The sequence below is a fragment of the Sprattus sprattus genome, assembly GCF_963457725.1.
Source record: "Sprattus sprattus genome assembly, chromosome: 1".
NCBI classification, from domain to species: domain Eukaryota; kingdom Metazoa; phylum Chordata; class Actinopteri; order Clupeiformes; family Clupeidae; genus Sprattus; species Sprattus sprattus.
The window spans coordinates 30,261,575-30,275,872 of record NC_137920.1 but is presented as its reverse complement, the minus strand read 5'-3'; the positions used below and the strand labels follow the sequence as shown (position 1 = coordinate 30,275,872).

General features: G+C 46.0%; 2 protein-coding genes across 3 annotated transcripts in view; one reads left to right on the top strand and one right to left on the bottom strand.

Moving 5' to 3' along the window:
* The window catches only part of nt5c2b (5'-nucleotidase, cytosolic IIb), a 27,791-nt gene extending 19,263 nt beyond the window's left edge, over nucleotides 1–8,528 (bottom strand). Inside the window, exons 1-3 of one of the 2 annotated variants that reach the window (XM_080847350.1) lie at nucleotides 8,389–8,528; nucleotides 5,874–6,004; nucleotides 1,375–1,448 (exon numbers count right to left, since the gene is read on the bottom strand). In XM_080847350.1, the coding sequence (XP_080703476.1) occupies nucleotides 1,375–1,448; nucleotides 5,874–6,004; nucleotides 8,389–8,430 (247 nt within the window). In that variant the 5' untranslated portion in view covers nucleotides 8,431–8,528. The remainder of the gene's footprint in view (nucleotides 1–1,374; nucleotides 1,449–5,873; nucleotides 6,005–8,388) is intronic. The other variant, XM_080847351.1, reaches the window with a different exon arrangement.
* A 1,757-nt stretch (nucleotides 8,529–10,285) lies between these two features.
* On the top strand, nucleotides 10,286–13,151 carry inab (internexin neuronal intermediate filament protein, alpha b; the record flags this gene model as incomplete). The annotated part of the gene is made up of 3 exons (XM_080847371.1): nucleotides 10,286–11,347; nucleotides 12,341–12,465; nucleotides 12,869–13,151. 3 exons carry the CDS (start codon nucleotides 10,286–10,288, stop codon nucleotides 13,149–13,151), a joined length of 1,470 nt encoding a protein of 489 aa, XP_080703497.1.
* Between the last annotated feature and the right edge of the window lie 1,147 nt (nucleotides 13,152–14,298).

Below are 14,298 nucleotides of genomic sequence, written 5' to 3'. Positions count from 1 at the left end.
ATGTTGTTCTACGGTTCGTGTCTAAAAACCCGGTGAAAATGTACAGCATGACATCCCCAACTATATCATCACAAGACACCAGATAGCATGCTAGCTAGCAAGCTTTTATCAGTGCCACCGGTGCTGTAGGTGGTGTTTTTTAAAGTTCTTTGTGTAGTTACTCCTTCAAATCACGTAACTTACATCATATCTGTATCTATCTAGAGTTATTGTCAATCATCCTCATTGTGTGAGGATAGAGATCGGAGAGGCGAACAAAACAAGACAGCCCCAGTGACAGCCCCATATGGTTGTAAATGTGGCAACAAGGCAGTGTCGTTAAGCCTCCTCACCCCTATCACTCCGCCTTGCTGGCACTCTGTGGCCTCGGGGGTGGCGGTGGTGTTGGTGGTGGCAGGTTGGACCCTGGCCCTGCGAGCCCTAAGCTGTGGCCTGCAGTTGCAACCTGAGCGTGGTGTGAGACAACGTGATAGCCCGCTCTCCTGTAAACATTAGCACTCGGTTACGGGTCCCAGCGAACCCACGGGGGGGGGGATGTCAACAGCTGAGCACCCGCAGAATCTGCGCCCCCCCCTCCCAGGATATCCACCACCACTGCAGGCCACAGGTATCTTAAGGGGCTGGGGGGCTGTGTGGGGGTGTCTGGGGGAGGTGGGAGAACCAGCCAACTCAGTGGAGACATCAATATTAAGCGTGTCACTTTGATGACCTGCTTCCCAAAGCTGGCAGAAGGGAAGCCGTATTTAGCAGCCAAACACCGTCGTCCCGTTCGGTGACTCGGTCGCTAGGGGCTCAGGAAGGGGCCATGGACTCTGCTCAAATATGTAATGACCGAGAAAAAACAAATCCCTTTCTCCGCTCTCCGGTTACGATGACCTAAAAGATACACAGAGCTAGAGCCCCGAGCTGAGAGGAACAAGGTGGTATCGGTGACAAACAACCGGTGCTTCAGTGCGGTTCAAATTCAGGCCAGTAATCCTCTGCTGATGACACAGGGCTCTTGCACAGCTCTTCCTAGAGCAGTGCTTCGCTGTAGGGAGTCCACTGAATGTGCTGTGTTGCTGTGCTATATTTCAGGACTTTTCTTTTCTGGTTGCAAAGTATATATCTGGACTTTACAGTCCCGAGAACTCTATATTTACCTCCACATTTCGAGAAGCTTATACGTGCGGCTCCACACTTTCCACAGAGGAATAGTCACCTCAGTACAAACACTTGAGTCAGTATCTCTGAAAGTTCAACAACATCCAACAACTCACTTCGCTGGTGATACAAATCAACATGGCGGACAAGGTTCGAGGCTCACAACCAAACATGAAACATGAAAAAGGATGATATTTTGGCGTCTGATGTATTGATGTGTATAAGGCTCACCTGCCAAAGTGTAGTCCATATCAAAGCCGAAGCATTTGATCTTCTCCATGGCCAGACTTCTGTTTACAAACACCCTGGGGAAGGTGGAGGGACAAAGAACATGATGAGAACATGACTGAGCAAACACCAGCCTAGAACTGGAGCCTGCATCTCACACCCATAATTAGCTGTTTCGTGTTGCGTAAATATTCATGCGGACAAACCATTATATTTATTTTATCTTTGTACCAATGAGCTGATCCAATTGGAACGGGTCAAACAATCTTACACGTGGCAAACTGGAACTGTAAACATTTTAATCAAATTTCTGCGTTAACAAACATTTCTGCCTCGTGCCTTTTTTTGGTTTGTCGATTTGGAAGTTCAGTAAACACTTAATTTGCATCAGAGCGCAAGGCTCATCACGTCTGCTGAAGCTTCCAGAGGCGCTCGAACGGGGCAGATTAGCCACCCAGCCTTTGATGTTTTGACAGCCAAGCTCCGTTTCAGCCGGGGCTTTCTCGTCGGTTTAAAAATTCCGTCCAGAGAGAAAGCTGCATCTGTCTCCTCAGATTAACCTGACAATTACCTCCGCACACTGTTCTCAGAAGCCACTTGGGCATTCTGGGAAAATAAATCACCGCTCCAGCAACAGAGGCTGCATGCTAAAAGTGATCCGCATTGTTCAAGCTCCCCTGACATGCTCTATCTTCAGCTCTCGCTAATGGCAGGCTTGGCCACCACTGCTAGCGGCGACAGGAATGGGGCAAGCAGACCTTGAGAGGAGCAGGGCCCCTACAGTGTATTTACTGGATGGCTGGGAGTTACAAGTTCACCAAAGTACTCGTCTTGAAACTGACTGTAGTATTGATGTTGGTACCCTTTCAATAATAAATGTATCAAAAAAACGATCAAACTTCAATTCAATGACAAAACTCACAAGTATTCCAGCCTCTTAAACTCAATTAATGATGCTATTGTCTGACATCATAAAAACCTTTAAACATTGATGCTAAACCAAATACATTGAACCCAAACTCTTTGATTCCCGGCCCTTAATAAACGGTGAATGAATTTTGTGAGTAAAGTGACCCACTTGCACGACTGGGCACAACCAAGTTAACCACACAGTTCCCTAACAACAAACAATCCCTCCCCCCTCTCCCCCGCCCTCCCTCCCCCCTCCCCCACACACCCTCAGGGCCAGCATTCTGACCTACCTTGTCGCTGCGCCATACTGGACGAGTTCCCACGGGGCATTTTGCCAAACATAAGGAGTGTGAAGCATACTGAAGCTCTGACCATACTGAAGCCCTAGGCTGCATTGCCATACAGTCCACCTGTGGGTACCCTATACACAGCGCATAGGCACATAGGGGCATAGGCCCGAACAAAAGCTCCCTTTCTACTTCGCTTCCTTGTCATTCAGTTTTTCTGACTTGTTGCAAAAATGATTGTACACAATTCCGTGGCATTCTCTGTTGTTGCCTGTTGTCTGTGTGTGTGTTTGTGGGCGGGGTAGGCTGGGGTGGGGTGGTGTGGTGGGCTGTGGGCGAGGGGGGTCGGGTTTTGGGGGGGGGGGGGGGGGGTCAGGCAGGTTGTTTACTTCGCCTCAAAGATATCCAGAACAATCGGGACTCGGATAGCAAACATATGGCATGACAAAGTTACTAGTAAACAGTGGTGTCACTGACTCTGGTCACAGTAAATGTTTGTCCCCACAAACATTCTGGACACTAAACATGGTCTGGTCACTATTTTTTTTCACTGAACAAGGGAAGAAAACTGAGATGAAATCTCAACTCCCACATCTACACCATCTGGAATTCCAAAAAATACGAATTCTCCCAACTTCATTGAGGTCTTTTGAGGAAAATGATTCCAAGATTTGGCAGTGTAAGCGCCAGCCTAATGTTACACAATCCATTTGTACCCTTTAGTGTTGAAATATTACGGATATCTAGGATAATGGACTATGAACATATTTGAATATTGGCTTTGACCTTTTCATACACAGGCTTCAGCCTACTATTGAGACACATGTAAACAACCCGTCCCACCACAACAAGGCAGATATAGTATTTGTGCCCGTGTGGGAGGGCATGGGGGCATTGTCGAGGGTGGGGTGGAGCAGTGATCTCGCTTTTGCAGGCATGTTCTAGAGCTCCAGGGTGGTGAATGACTATAACATTTGCAGTCCGTTCACCAGTGCATCAACATCAAACCACTACCCCCTGCCCCACCCCTCCTGCACGGAAGGACATTGACACAGGGAGGGGTGGGCATACGTATCTATGAAGATAACCAGGATGTTACCTTTTGGACTTCAGCTATATTTAAACTGACTTCAGCGCTTTCTGTGTGGCCTTGTGAGACACACTTGAATGATCACCTGCTCTTATCACCCTGGAAACAGGTAACAAGCCGAGGGGGAATGGAAGAAATCACGTTTCGAAACAGGCTCTTGGTAATAAAAACAGGTTTCACATGCAGTTGCGGACGTCAGCACTGCAAGAAAATGGCATTGCCATTAAGATAAAGAAGAAGACAAAAAGTGGTGGAAGTCACAACTGGTGACAGAGGACTGGGCAGATGCAGGGAGAGTGGTGCTGATGAAGGCATACCAACGATTGGTATGCGGTGAATGTGACAGACACGCGCACACTGTCAAAACACCGAGGCGTTTATGTTATAAGGACAGGTTACGTAACGTGGGCAGGAGAGGGAAGGCAGGCGAGTTTCCATAGCAAGCTCATTTTGAGCCGGGTTAAACATTGCACAGGTCGCCTGTTTATCAATGTCACGTGGGGGAATGCAGTATACAGAGGGGGGGGTGAAGGGTAAGCTGCTTCATAATCTTGTTTCCAAGCCACAATTTTCACGAAGGATGGGTGTGTGTGTTTGTTTGTGGGTATGTGTGAGGGGCTTCGCCTATAATTAGATATTGGGGCATTATCTATTTTAGGTCCAGAACTCCAATTACAAGCCTGAGTTACTGCCAAAACACTGTAATCCGTTTTATGAGGGAGCAGCGTTTTTGACATTTACAACGTTACCTGATTTATTTAAGGGCCCGAGACTCGGTACCAAGGGAATGGAGGGGCCTCACGACCACGCGCGGTTACTAAGACATCACTGTTTGTGAGGCTCTTGGCTGCCTGTCAGTCACCGAGCGCTACATTTACGGCCAACGTCAGGGAACAATGGGAAAGGCTTTGAGCGAGACAGCTGCCGCAGAATAACCCAAAGGGCGCTGACAGACGTATACAGCGATTAAAAACGATTTACATTTCAAACCCTTGCATACAGCCCTGCTCAATTTCTTCTGCTGCTTATTCATAACAAAGGACTATATATCAAATAACCAATACGCTATGATATGGATGAACACGAGAGACACACTCAGTGTCTGAAATATTCATTGACTAAAAGTACTTCCAGTACCTCAGTAGTGTATTCAGTATTCAGTACTTTTCGAAGCAAGACCCAGTCTGCTGTGTGTGTTTTTCACTCATAACGAACGACTACAACAAATAACCAGTATGATCCAGTTTTACATGAGAGACCGACATGTTGTTTGGTTAATTTGGCATAACTCACTGTCAACCCTAGCCTGACTTAAAATCAGGTTACCAGGTCAAAGGAAAAGGAAGGTCTCCATATCTCACCACTGGGGAAAGGACACTTAATATATGGCCGAACGCCGACCATGAGTAGGACTGCACACGCGTTGTCAAACAGGAGACACTCAAACGGGCCAGAGGAAGTCTATTAGGGACGCAATAAGAAGGGGCCCGTGACACCAACGCATAAACAACTTCATCAGCCTGCCCAGGCCTGAGGGTTTAAATAGAGGTGAGAGGCACAGCAGACGTGAGAGGACTTTTATGTCACACACAAGTGGAACCCCTCCCCTCCCCCCACGGACACACATCCCAGTTGCCTTGCACATGTATGCATGCATACACATACACACACACACACACGCAAACGCACACACACGCACACACACAAACACACACTCGCACAGTCGCACACTCACACTCTCCCTCTCTCTCTTAAATATACATGCATTGCACAAGTCTTGCAGGCATCATACTTACGTAAGGGCTCTCTCACTCACACACACACTTTCTCTCTCATAGACACACACACATCTCACAGGTATCAAACCTATGGTAGGATTCTCTCACTCACTTTCTCTCTCACACACACACACGTATATTCTCTCTCTCTCACACACACACACACACATAAAAAGCCCACACACACAGGTCTCGCAGGTATCATACCTATGATAAAGCTCTCTCACTCACTTTCTTTCTCACACACGCTCACTCACACTCTCTCACTCCCCCTCTTCTACCACCTCTCTCTCTTTCTCTCTCACACACACACACACACACACACACACACACACACACACACACACACACACACACACACACACACACACACACACACACACACACACACACTAACTCTGTATCTCACACACACAGGTCTCACGGGTGCCTTACCTATGGTAGGGCTCTCTCCTGTACTTCTTCATCGCTAGTCCGTCCATGTTGGCCGGCAGGTCTGCGTAGTTCTGTAGCCGATCGCTCCATGAGGTCGTCATCTTCTCCGCGAAATCACTTTTTAATTCAATCTGGCAAAATAGGGAGAGGCACAAAAGTAGGAATGTCTTCAGGCAAGTCTAGTGGTTAAGGCACATGCAAGTTTCAACTGGGGAAGCACACCTCAAGGAAAAGGCCACTCGCCTTTTTATTTAAAGGAAGACTTAAGATCATCGACTGATGACGCAATCAGGCCTTTCTATTCACGTGACATGTCAGGCTACAATACCTGAACACACCAGCAAACTGCTCTCGTCTGAATGCCTTCACTGACCGTCTTCAAAAGATTAGATAACACGAGTGAATAGAAAGTGATTGATGTCATTACGGTGGAAATTGATCACAAAAGCAATTGAGTGGAAACTAATATCAGCTTCATAAATGGAGGACCGTCAGTAGAAAGAAAAAAAAAGTAGCCACTTAATTTCAAGTTGTATAAGGTAAAATAATGTCCTAAAGTACCATGAAAAAAATTAACTCAGAGTTAGTTCCTAATAATGTTACTATGTTTCTCACCCTAACAATTAAACCATACCAAAACCCTAATTATGCCTTGCACTTATTTATTGCACAAAGGAATTACTTCAGTAAGAACACTGTAACTAAGGCTACTCAGAAAAGCCTCTCCAAGCCCTCACAAATCAATCAAGGAATGTGTCCCCTTGATGTCATCTACCACAGGGTGAAGGAGGGGGAAAAATTAAGCTGGTCACTGAAGGTGGTAAGTTGCAAAAGCATGTCCACCCGCAAAAGTAGCACATCCGACGCCTTCACTGTCAATGTGAACCTGCTGAACTCAGCCTTTTCTGTACCATTCATCACTACAGGCTGGCATGCGCAAACAAGTAGCCTAAGAGAGCCCTGGGCTAGAGCAGCGGAGGACTTTTGCAGAAGACCCGCAGGCTTCCTTACAGAGGCCCCAGGAAATCTGTGGGGCCGAGTTAGCACACACACACACACAACTCGATCCCCTTTTGCTGTGCTTCTGGTGCTCTGCTGGCCCCCAGTTTCCATGTCAGCAGCTACAGTTGGTAAGAGTTAACAGAGCTAGAAGTCGGGGAGAGAGTGAGAGGCCCCTCTGGATTCTAGGGCTCCAAGAGGGCGGTTTTAGTTGCACAAAGAAACTAGGTTAAAAAACTAATCAACTACTTTAAGCTGGTGACGACGGCAGCTCCTGGCGCTTTAACTTTACAGTCATCGTTACAAATTGCTTTCAAAGAGTGATACTGGAAACTAACATCGTTGAGTGATGACATTTCTGATACGCATATGAGGCGTCCGCCTGATGTTAAACAACAGACAAAATATTTCAATTCGTTCGACCTAAAATCAGGCTGTAGACCAGAGTATCCCTGCCCCACAGCGGGGGAAGCTATAGCCTATCTAAACAAACCCAGCTGTTCGCAATGTTACAAAGCCTAGATTGATGATGATGATTCTCGACCAGATTTAAACTACGCAAATGAGCCATACGGAAGTATGAAGTTAAATATCCTCGTTCAAGTGCAGTGTTAACTAGATTAAAGGGGCGCTACGTTTAGCTCCATGGCAGAGCAGAGAACGCACTCAGGTGTCGAATTCGCAGGCAATGAGTCGCTCCTTTCAGAAAACAAAGAAGCCTAGTAATAACTCATCAGTAATAAGCAGGTAGCGTAAACTATTCTGATGGTAGTAACTTGTTACGACGTGTGGATTAACTGGTAACCATCATGTTTGGACCACTTGATGTTTACATAGCTCTGGGTAGGTAGAGGAAACTCGCGCAGAGACAAGTCAACAACAATGGGCGACTGACAGAGGTCTCCTGGACGCACCCCACACCCCTTAAACACGCAAATAATAGCCTTCTTGCTTATCTAATTTGTTCCCTTGCCAATTTGCCTCCCTATGGTTTGGCAAACTTACTTTTTATTTGGAAAGCCCAAGAGAAGGCAAGTCAGCAGAAGGCTAAATCCAAAATAAAATCCAACCATTCCAAAAAGACATCACTGTCAAAGAGTTGAGAAAAATAACTAGCAAAACGCTAAGGCCAAGTGACGTTGCATTAGCCAGCGAGAATTTCCCTGGGGCAGCAGATGTTGACACAGTGATTTTCAAAGCCGCCGACCCGGTGACTTTTAAGAGATAAAATGCAGAACACAAGCTCTCCCTTAATCTAGAGGCAGACTATTAGGTAACTCGATCGCTGCATTATTGTGCAGAAAAATAGCTGAAGGGCTTGTATGCTAACTCTGTCAACTGCTTGCATTAACACACACTTAATGGTTTGATTAAAACCTGCTTGAAGAATGAATGTCGTGTCGTTATCCTGCGCTGAACAAGAATCCTTTTGTTTCGGAGGCCATCCACTTATTCATCAAATGAAAGGTCTCCAACAAACAAGTATGCTTTTGCTGATTTCGAGTCGCGTACTCACCTTCCCTGCTGAAACAACTGCACTGGCTGGAAATCTGGGCATGCGCTCGGCAAAAGACAAAATAAGAAGTGTTCATGCAAAAGCAAACGTTACTGTTAGTTAGTTGCTGTTTAATCTGTGTTCTTTTGACTAGACTACAGTAAATGACAAGGTTTGTTTCGCAAGGCTTGAGCTAGCAGGCAGTTATTACGGGGCAGTGGGCGGAGCTTTGCCTCTATCAAGGGGGAGGGTTTACGTGTCATTCATCGCATAAGATCAGTGAAGTTGCCTTGGCAGAATGCCGCGACGTACTCTTCATAATTTAAAGTCACGCCATTAACAATTTTGGAGGCAGATTTAAGTCCACCAATCAGGTCTTGTGTTGTCCTTGAAATGTCCCAATTGTAAATTGTACTGTCAAAGGCCATCACAATGGAACAACGCCGTATGTGGCTTAGCCTACGTGGATGATTAAATTGTCCTCTTTGTCCCATGAGCTACTCAACATGTAAACTATACGTGACAACATTTAGATATATTATTCTAAGAGTGCGTTATGCGATAGCAGAAAGGCGTCTATTAGGGGGAAATACCCTAGGCTAGGTCTGAGGTGAGTTTAGCTCAAAAGCTCTTTTGGTGGCAAAACCAGAGTTTAGCAAAGCCTTAATAAAGCATATTTAACTTTCTTTTTCATTGAGTAGCCAGAGTGATGCTGCGTTACGGTAATATTTGTGCTGTTATCCAATTGAGTGATTTTATCTATGGATCCAGAGCTACTGTGATCTATATGGAGAATTGTACAGGCCTGTAAGGATGGTCCATATAGAAGAGCTTTGAAACTCAGAGTTGTAAATGTAAATCTGATGTTTTTTAGACAAACAATGTGTATCGCAGTTATATAACTTTTCTCATTAAAGTTTTATATTTTGTTTACATGTTCTGGTCTTGGACATTTAGGCCTAATTCTAGTCACTAGATCAAACGTTTTAGTTTGATCTAAAAACTTGAAAGCCCCGGCACTTTCTTTTTCTGGATTTGGTGGATGAGATCTATATCGTAAATTGAGGCATTTTTGTCAAAGGAAATTACAGTACACAATGAGAGAACTAAAGCGTTTCACGCTCAGCAAATGATGCCAAAAATACATGGTATGACTAGAGAATTTTTAGTCAGGCCTGTGTAGGTCTTAATCTTACCAACAGAGGGCAGCATCATACTGCATTTGGAAATCAGCAGATGCCGACTTCACAGGCTGTAGAATGAGTTACATTAAGGAATAGGACACACTTTTTGAGTAAATTATACCTTTTGCCAAATTGCACTGAAATCTAAATCACCAAGAAACGTATAGCAGTGGAGCAGTTGTTTTGCGTTCGTGGGTTGTAAAGACGAAAATTAAGGCATTTGGAACAAGAATTCAATTTGAAGATTAATCATTTTGGTTTAAGGCTTAATCTCAATCATAAATCATGACGTGGTGAAAACAAAGTGTCGGATTCCACAGTTATTTAGAAATACTCGTTTAAATAAGAATATGAATCCAGTTGGTCCTAATCCATTTGTGTGTGGTCTGTGACTTGTCTTAGGTGTGAATGACTTAGCGTCTCGATAAAATCTTTCTCGCTGACATCAGCACTGCACCAAAACGTACAGTTCCACCCAGGTCTAACTGCTGCGCTGTATACATTAACAACGTATAGTTTGTATCATATAGCGCTAACGTGCCACTGCGCCAGTGAAAACCTCATACAAGGTGGATTTGGATAGGCTTGACGTTTTTAGGAAGGGGCAGGCTCTTGCACATCTGCAGCAAGACAGGTTGTGCCTTAGCATCAGCATCAGTCAATTATTGATTGGCGCGTTCCACGGGTATATAAAGGAGACGCAGCCTTAGTTCGACTCCCTCCTCCTAAACGCCATGATGAGCTACGGATCTGATAACTTCTCTGCCTCCTCTTACCGGAAGATTTTCGGGGACTCTCCCCGCTATTCTTCCCCATCCCGCATGAGCGGCATGAGCGGCAGCTCATCGCGCAGTGGGACCAGTGGGTACCGGTCCCACTCCGCCTCCCGCAATAGCGCATCCTCCCTCACCTCTTACAAGAGGTCCGCGCGTCCTAACTACTCGATGATGCCGATGGAAAACTTTGATTTCTCTCAAAGTTCGGTTCTCAACAATGAGTTCAAAATCATCCGCACCAACGAGAAAGAGCAGATGCAGGGGCTCAACGACCGCTTTGCCATGTTCATCGACAAGGTCCGCACCCTCGAGCAGCAGAACAAGGTTCTGGAGACGGAGCTGGTGACGCTGCGTCAGCGGACGACCGAGCCGTCTCGCCTGGCGGATCTCTATCAACAGGAGATCCGTGAACTGCGCTCCCAGGTCGAGGAGCTCAACGGCGAGAAGTCCCAGATTTTGATCGAGCGCGACAATATCGAGGACGACCTGCAGAAACTCAGGGGCAAGTATGATGACGAGGTTAACGCCAAAGAGCAGGCGGAGCAGACACTTAAGCTGTTCAAAAAGGATGTGGACGACGCAACCATGGTGCGTCTGGACCTGGAGAAGAAAGTGGAGTCTCTGCTGGACGAGATCAACTTCCTCAGGAAAGTGCACGAAGAAGAGGTGGCGGAGCTGATGAACATGATTCAGGCAGCGCAGGTGTCAGTGGAGATGGAGGTATCCAAGCCCGACCTCACCTCCGCCCTGAAAGAGATCCGTGAGCAGTACGACTCCGTGGCGGCCAAGAACTTGACGTCGGCGGAAGAGTGGTACAAGTCCAAGTTTGCCGACCTGAGTGATCAGGCCACCCGCAGCAACGAGGCCATCCGCGCTAGCCGCGAGGAGATCAACGAGTTCCGTAGGCAGCTGCAGTCCAAGACCATTGAGATCGAGAGCATGAGGGGAACCAACGAGTCCCTGGAGAGGCAGATCCATGAGATGGAGGACAGGCACAACTCTGAAATCATGAGCTACCAGGTGAGATGCCGTAGAAATTATAATTATTGCTTGTAGGATTTGTTCAGACCATTAATAGAATGTGGATAGCCTACTCTGTAACTGCGCGTCAGGCTATGCACCTGAAATAAAGAAGCGGGATTTCATAGACTTCATAAATGTTGAAAAGAAATTGTGAATTAAGGACTGTTCATGTGCATGTCTGAACTTCTAAAATGATGCAAAGTACGATATTCAATAAAATGCAATACAAATGTACATCACAATAACAAAGTACAATAAAATAAATAACTAAGGCAATAAAATACAATTAATTAAGATAGTTCTTAGAAGTCCATTACGGTGCAGTACAAAGCAAAATGCAATGATGCATTGATCAGGTCAATAAGGCGTGACCAGAATTCTCTGTCCATGGTACTGATAACTGCACACGGTGGTTCACAGTAGCCTTATTATTGCTTCAAGGGCGTACTCCTACGACCCAAGGTCAAGCGGTGTTTGTAAATGGTATATACAGAATCAAATAGTTACTTCAACTAAGCTTTATTTTAAACTCAGGTCGATTTTCGTTTTTTTTATTTTTATTTTGTGTGTCTACCTATGTGTCAGACGATAGTCGTTCGAAACGATGACCATCTTTCCTTAGAAAGATACAGGAATTATATAGATAGAAGCTCTATATAGATAGAAGGAAACAACTAAGACAGTGTTAAGAAAAACCCAGAGAATGACATCACTGATCGGAGTGAGTATAACACAAAGAAAGAAGTATTTCAGTCAGTGGCAGAGGCAAAGAAGCCACTGGCCCGAGATTAATCTGATTAATTATTAATACAGAGCTGGAGCAACCAGCCATACTCCTTAAAATGACATCACAAGCTGTTCTCTTCCTCTCCCTCTCCCTCTCTCTCTCTCTCTCTCTCTCTCTCTCCCTCTTTCTCTCTCTCCCTCCTTCTCTCTCTCTCTCTCTCTCTCTCTCTCTCTCTCTCTCTCTTTCTCTCTCTCTCTCTAAAGGACTCTGTTGGTCAGCTGGAGAATGAACTCAGGACCACTAAGAGTGAGATGTCCCGTCACCTGAGGGAGTACCAGGACCTACTGAATGTCAAAATGGCCCTGGATATTGAAATTGCTGCATACAGGTACCACGCCTTGCACACATTTGAAATCTTGGTCAGCCGTGTTAACTAACAGTTTACTCCAGTGTTTACTCACAGTCAGGCACTGTGTTATGAGTGAATTCATGTGGATTCAAATAATAGCAGCAGTTTTGTGTAAAAAAGTCAGTGTAGGCAGCTTGGCCTCCATGTTAATTTGTCTCTGTGGTTCTCTACAATTCATTATTAAAACACTGTCTCTCACTTTCTCTTCCTCCCTCTCTTTCACATTCACGCTCACACTCTCTCACTCCGCCTACCACTTCTCTTTCTCTCTGTCTCTCTCTTCCTCTCTCTCTCTTTCCCCCTCTCTCTTTTTCCCTCTCTCTCTCTCTCTCTCTCTCTCTCTCTCTCTCTCTCTCTCTCTCTCTCACCCTTCTCTCCTCAGGAAACTGCTGGAGGGTGAGGAGACCCGCATCAGCACGGGTATTAACTTCCCCATGCCTTCCTCCGGCTCGGGCAGCCAGAGCTACAGCTACCAGACCCGCATGTACACCAGCGGCGGCGGCAGCAGCTCCAGCAGGGGCAAGAAGGACAGAGATGAGGAAGAGCAGCAGAGCAAGAGCAGCAAGACCAGCAAGCAGGAGATGTACGAGGAGAGCATGGTCTCCAGCAAGAAGATGGAGCAGCACAACGACAGTGATGTGAACGCCACCAGCCAGAAGAACTAAAAACACCCCACCACCACCTTCTCTTTCCTCCCTTATTCTGTCCTTTTCTCTCTTTTCCCTCACTGTTCCCTATCCCTTTCTCCTTGTTCCTCAAGGGTTGTCTCAGAGGGGAATTCAGTGTGTACAAGTTCACTCTCCACTCACCAAGTAAAGTAGTCTCTCTCTCTCTCTCTCTCTCTCTCTGTCTCTCTCTCTCTCTCTCTCTCTTATAGTCTCTGATAAAGGACGCCAGTCCATCTAAGCATTCTGCACTTTCCTGAACACCAAATTCAGGAGGCACTTTTAGGTGTAGGAACATACAGTACAACACTCTTACAGTCTTTCACTCACGGAGGCCCAACGGGTCACGCCTCTGCGTAGATGTCAAATCTTAAGTGCACTGCCAACAGCCGCTGCAGTCACACACATTCCAGACGACACGACTCTGTATTTGTGTGTGCACTTGTGAGACAAGCATGTGCACGTGTGCATCCTGGTGCACGATGATATCAAGATGCTCGCTCGTTGTTCAGCTCTATGGACAGTTAAAGCCTTTTTGTCAGACTCACAAAAGCAAGATAATTCAGGAAAAAAAGCGAGTAACAGCTTAAAGCTTGCCGTTTCTCCGAGGCTAGGTGTGAGGTTGTTAGAAGCACATGATAATGTCATCAAAAGTTAGTACGCGATTCGAGCTTGTGAACGTGACTTTGGCTGAGCCACGATTAGGCGTAGGAAGCATCTTCGACACAGAGGTGAGGTTAATGACCACACCCTCCGAAGCACTTTCTATAAATTACGTGTCGTTGATGAAGAACGGCCTTGCGGATACACTAGTCTCATCACTGCCAACCACATCTGTCTCTTTGTCCCGGTCACTCTCCCTCCAGCATGACAGTGCTGAGTCGCAGTCAACTGACTGGAAAGTATAACTTTTCAAAGTCAACCAAAAGGAACCAAATCATAATCACACCAAAATGGTTCCTAAATAAACAGAAAAACAACATCAAAAAAGACAAATTCCTCTCCAAGATTGCTCTTGGGTGCCAATAATGTGACCCTCTGCCCCTACCCCCCCCCCCCCCCCTGTAGGATATAGAGTAAAGCTAGCTAGTCATATCCCAGCATAGTAATGGACTTTGCATGATATATAGCTCATGTTTGCATGGTG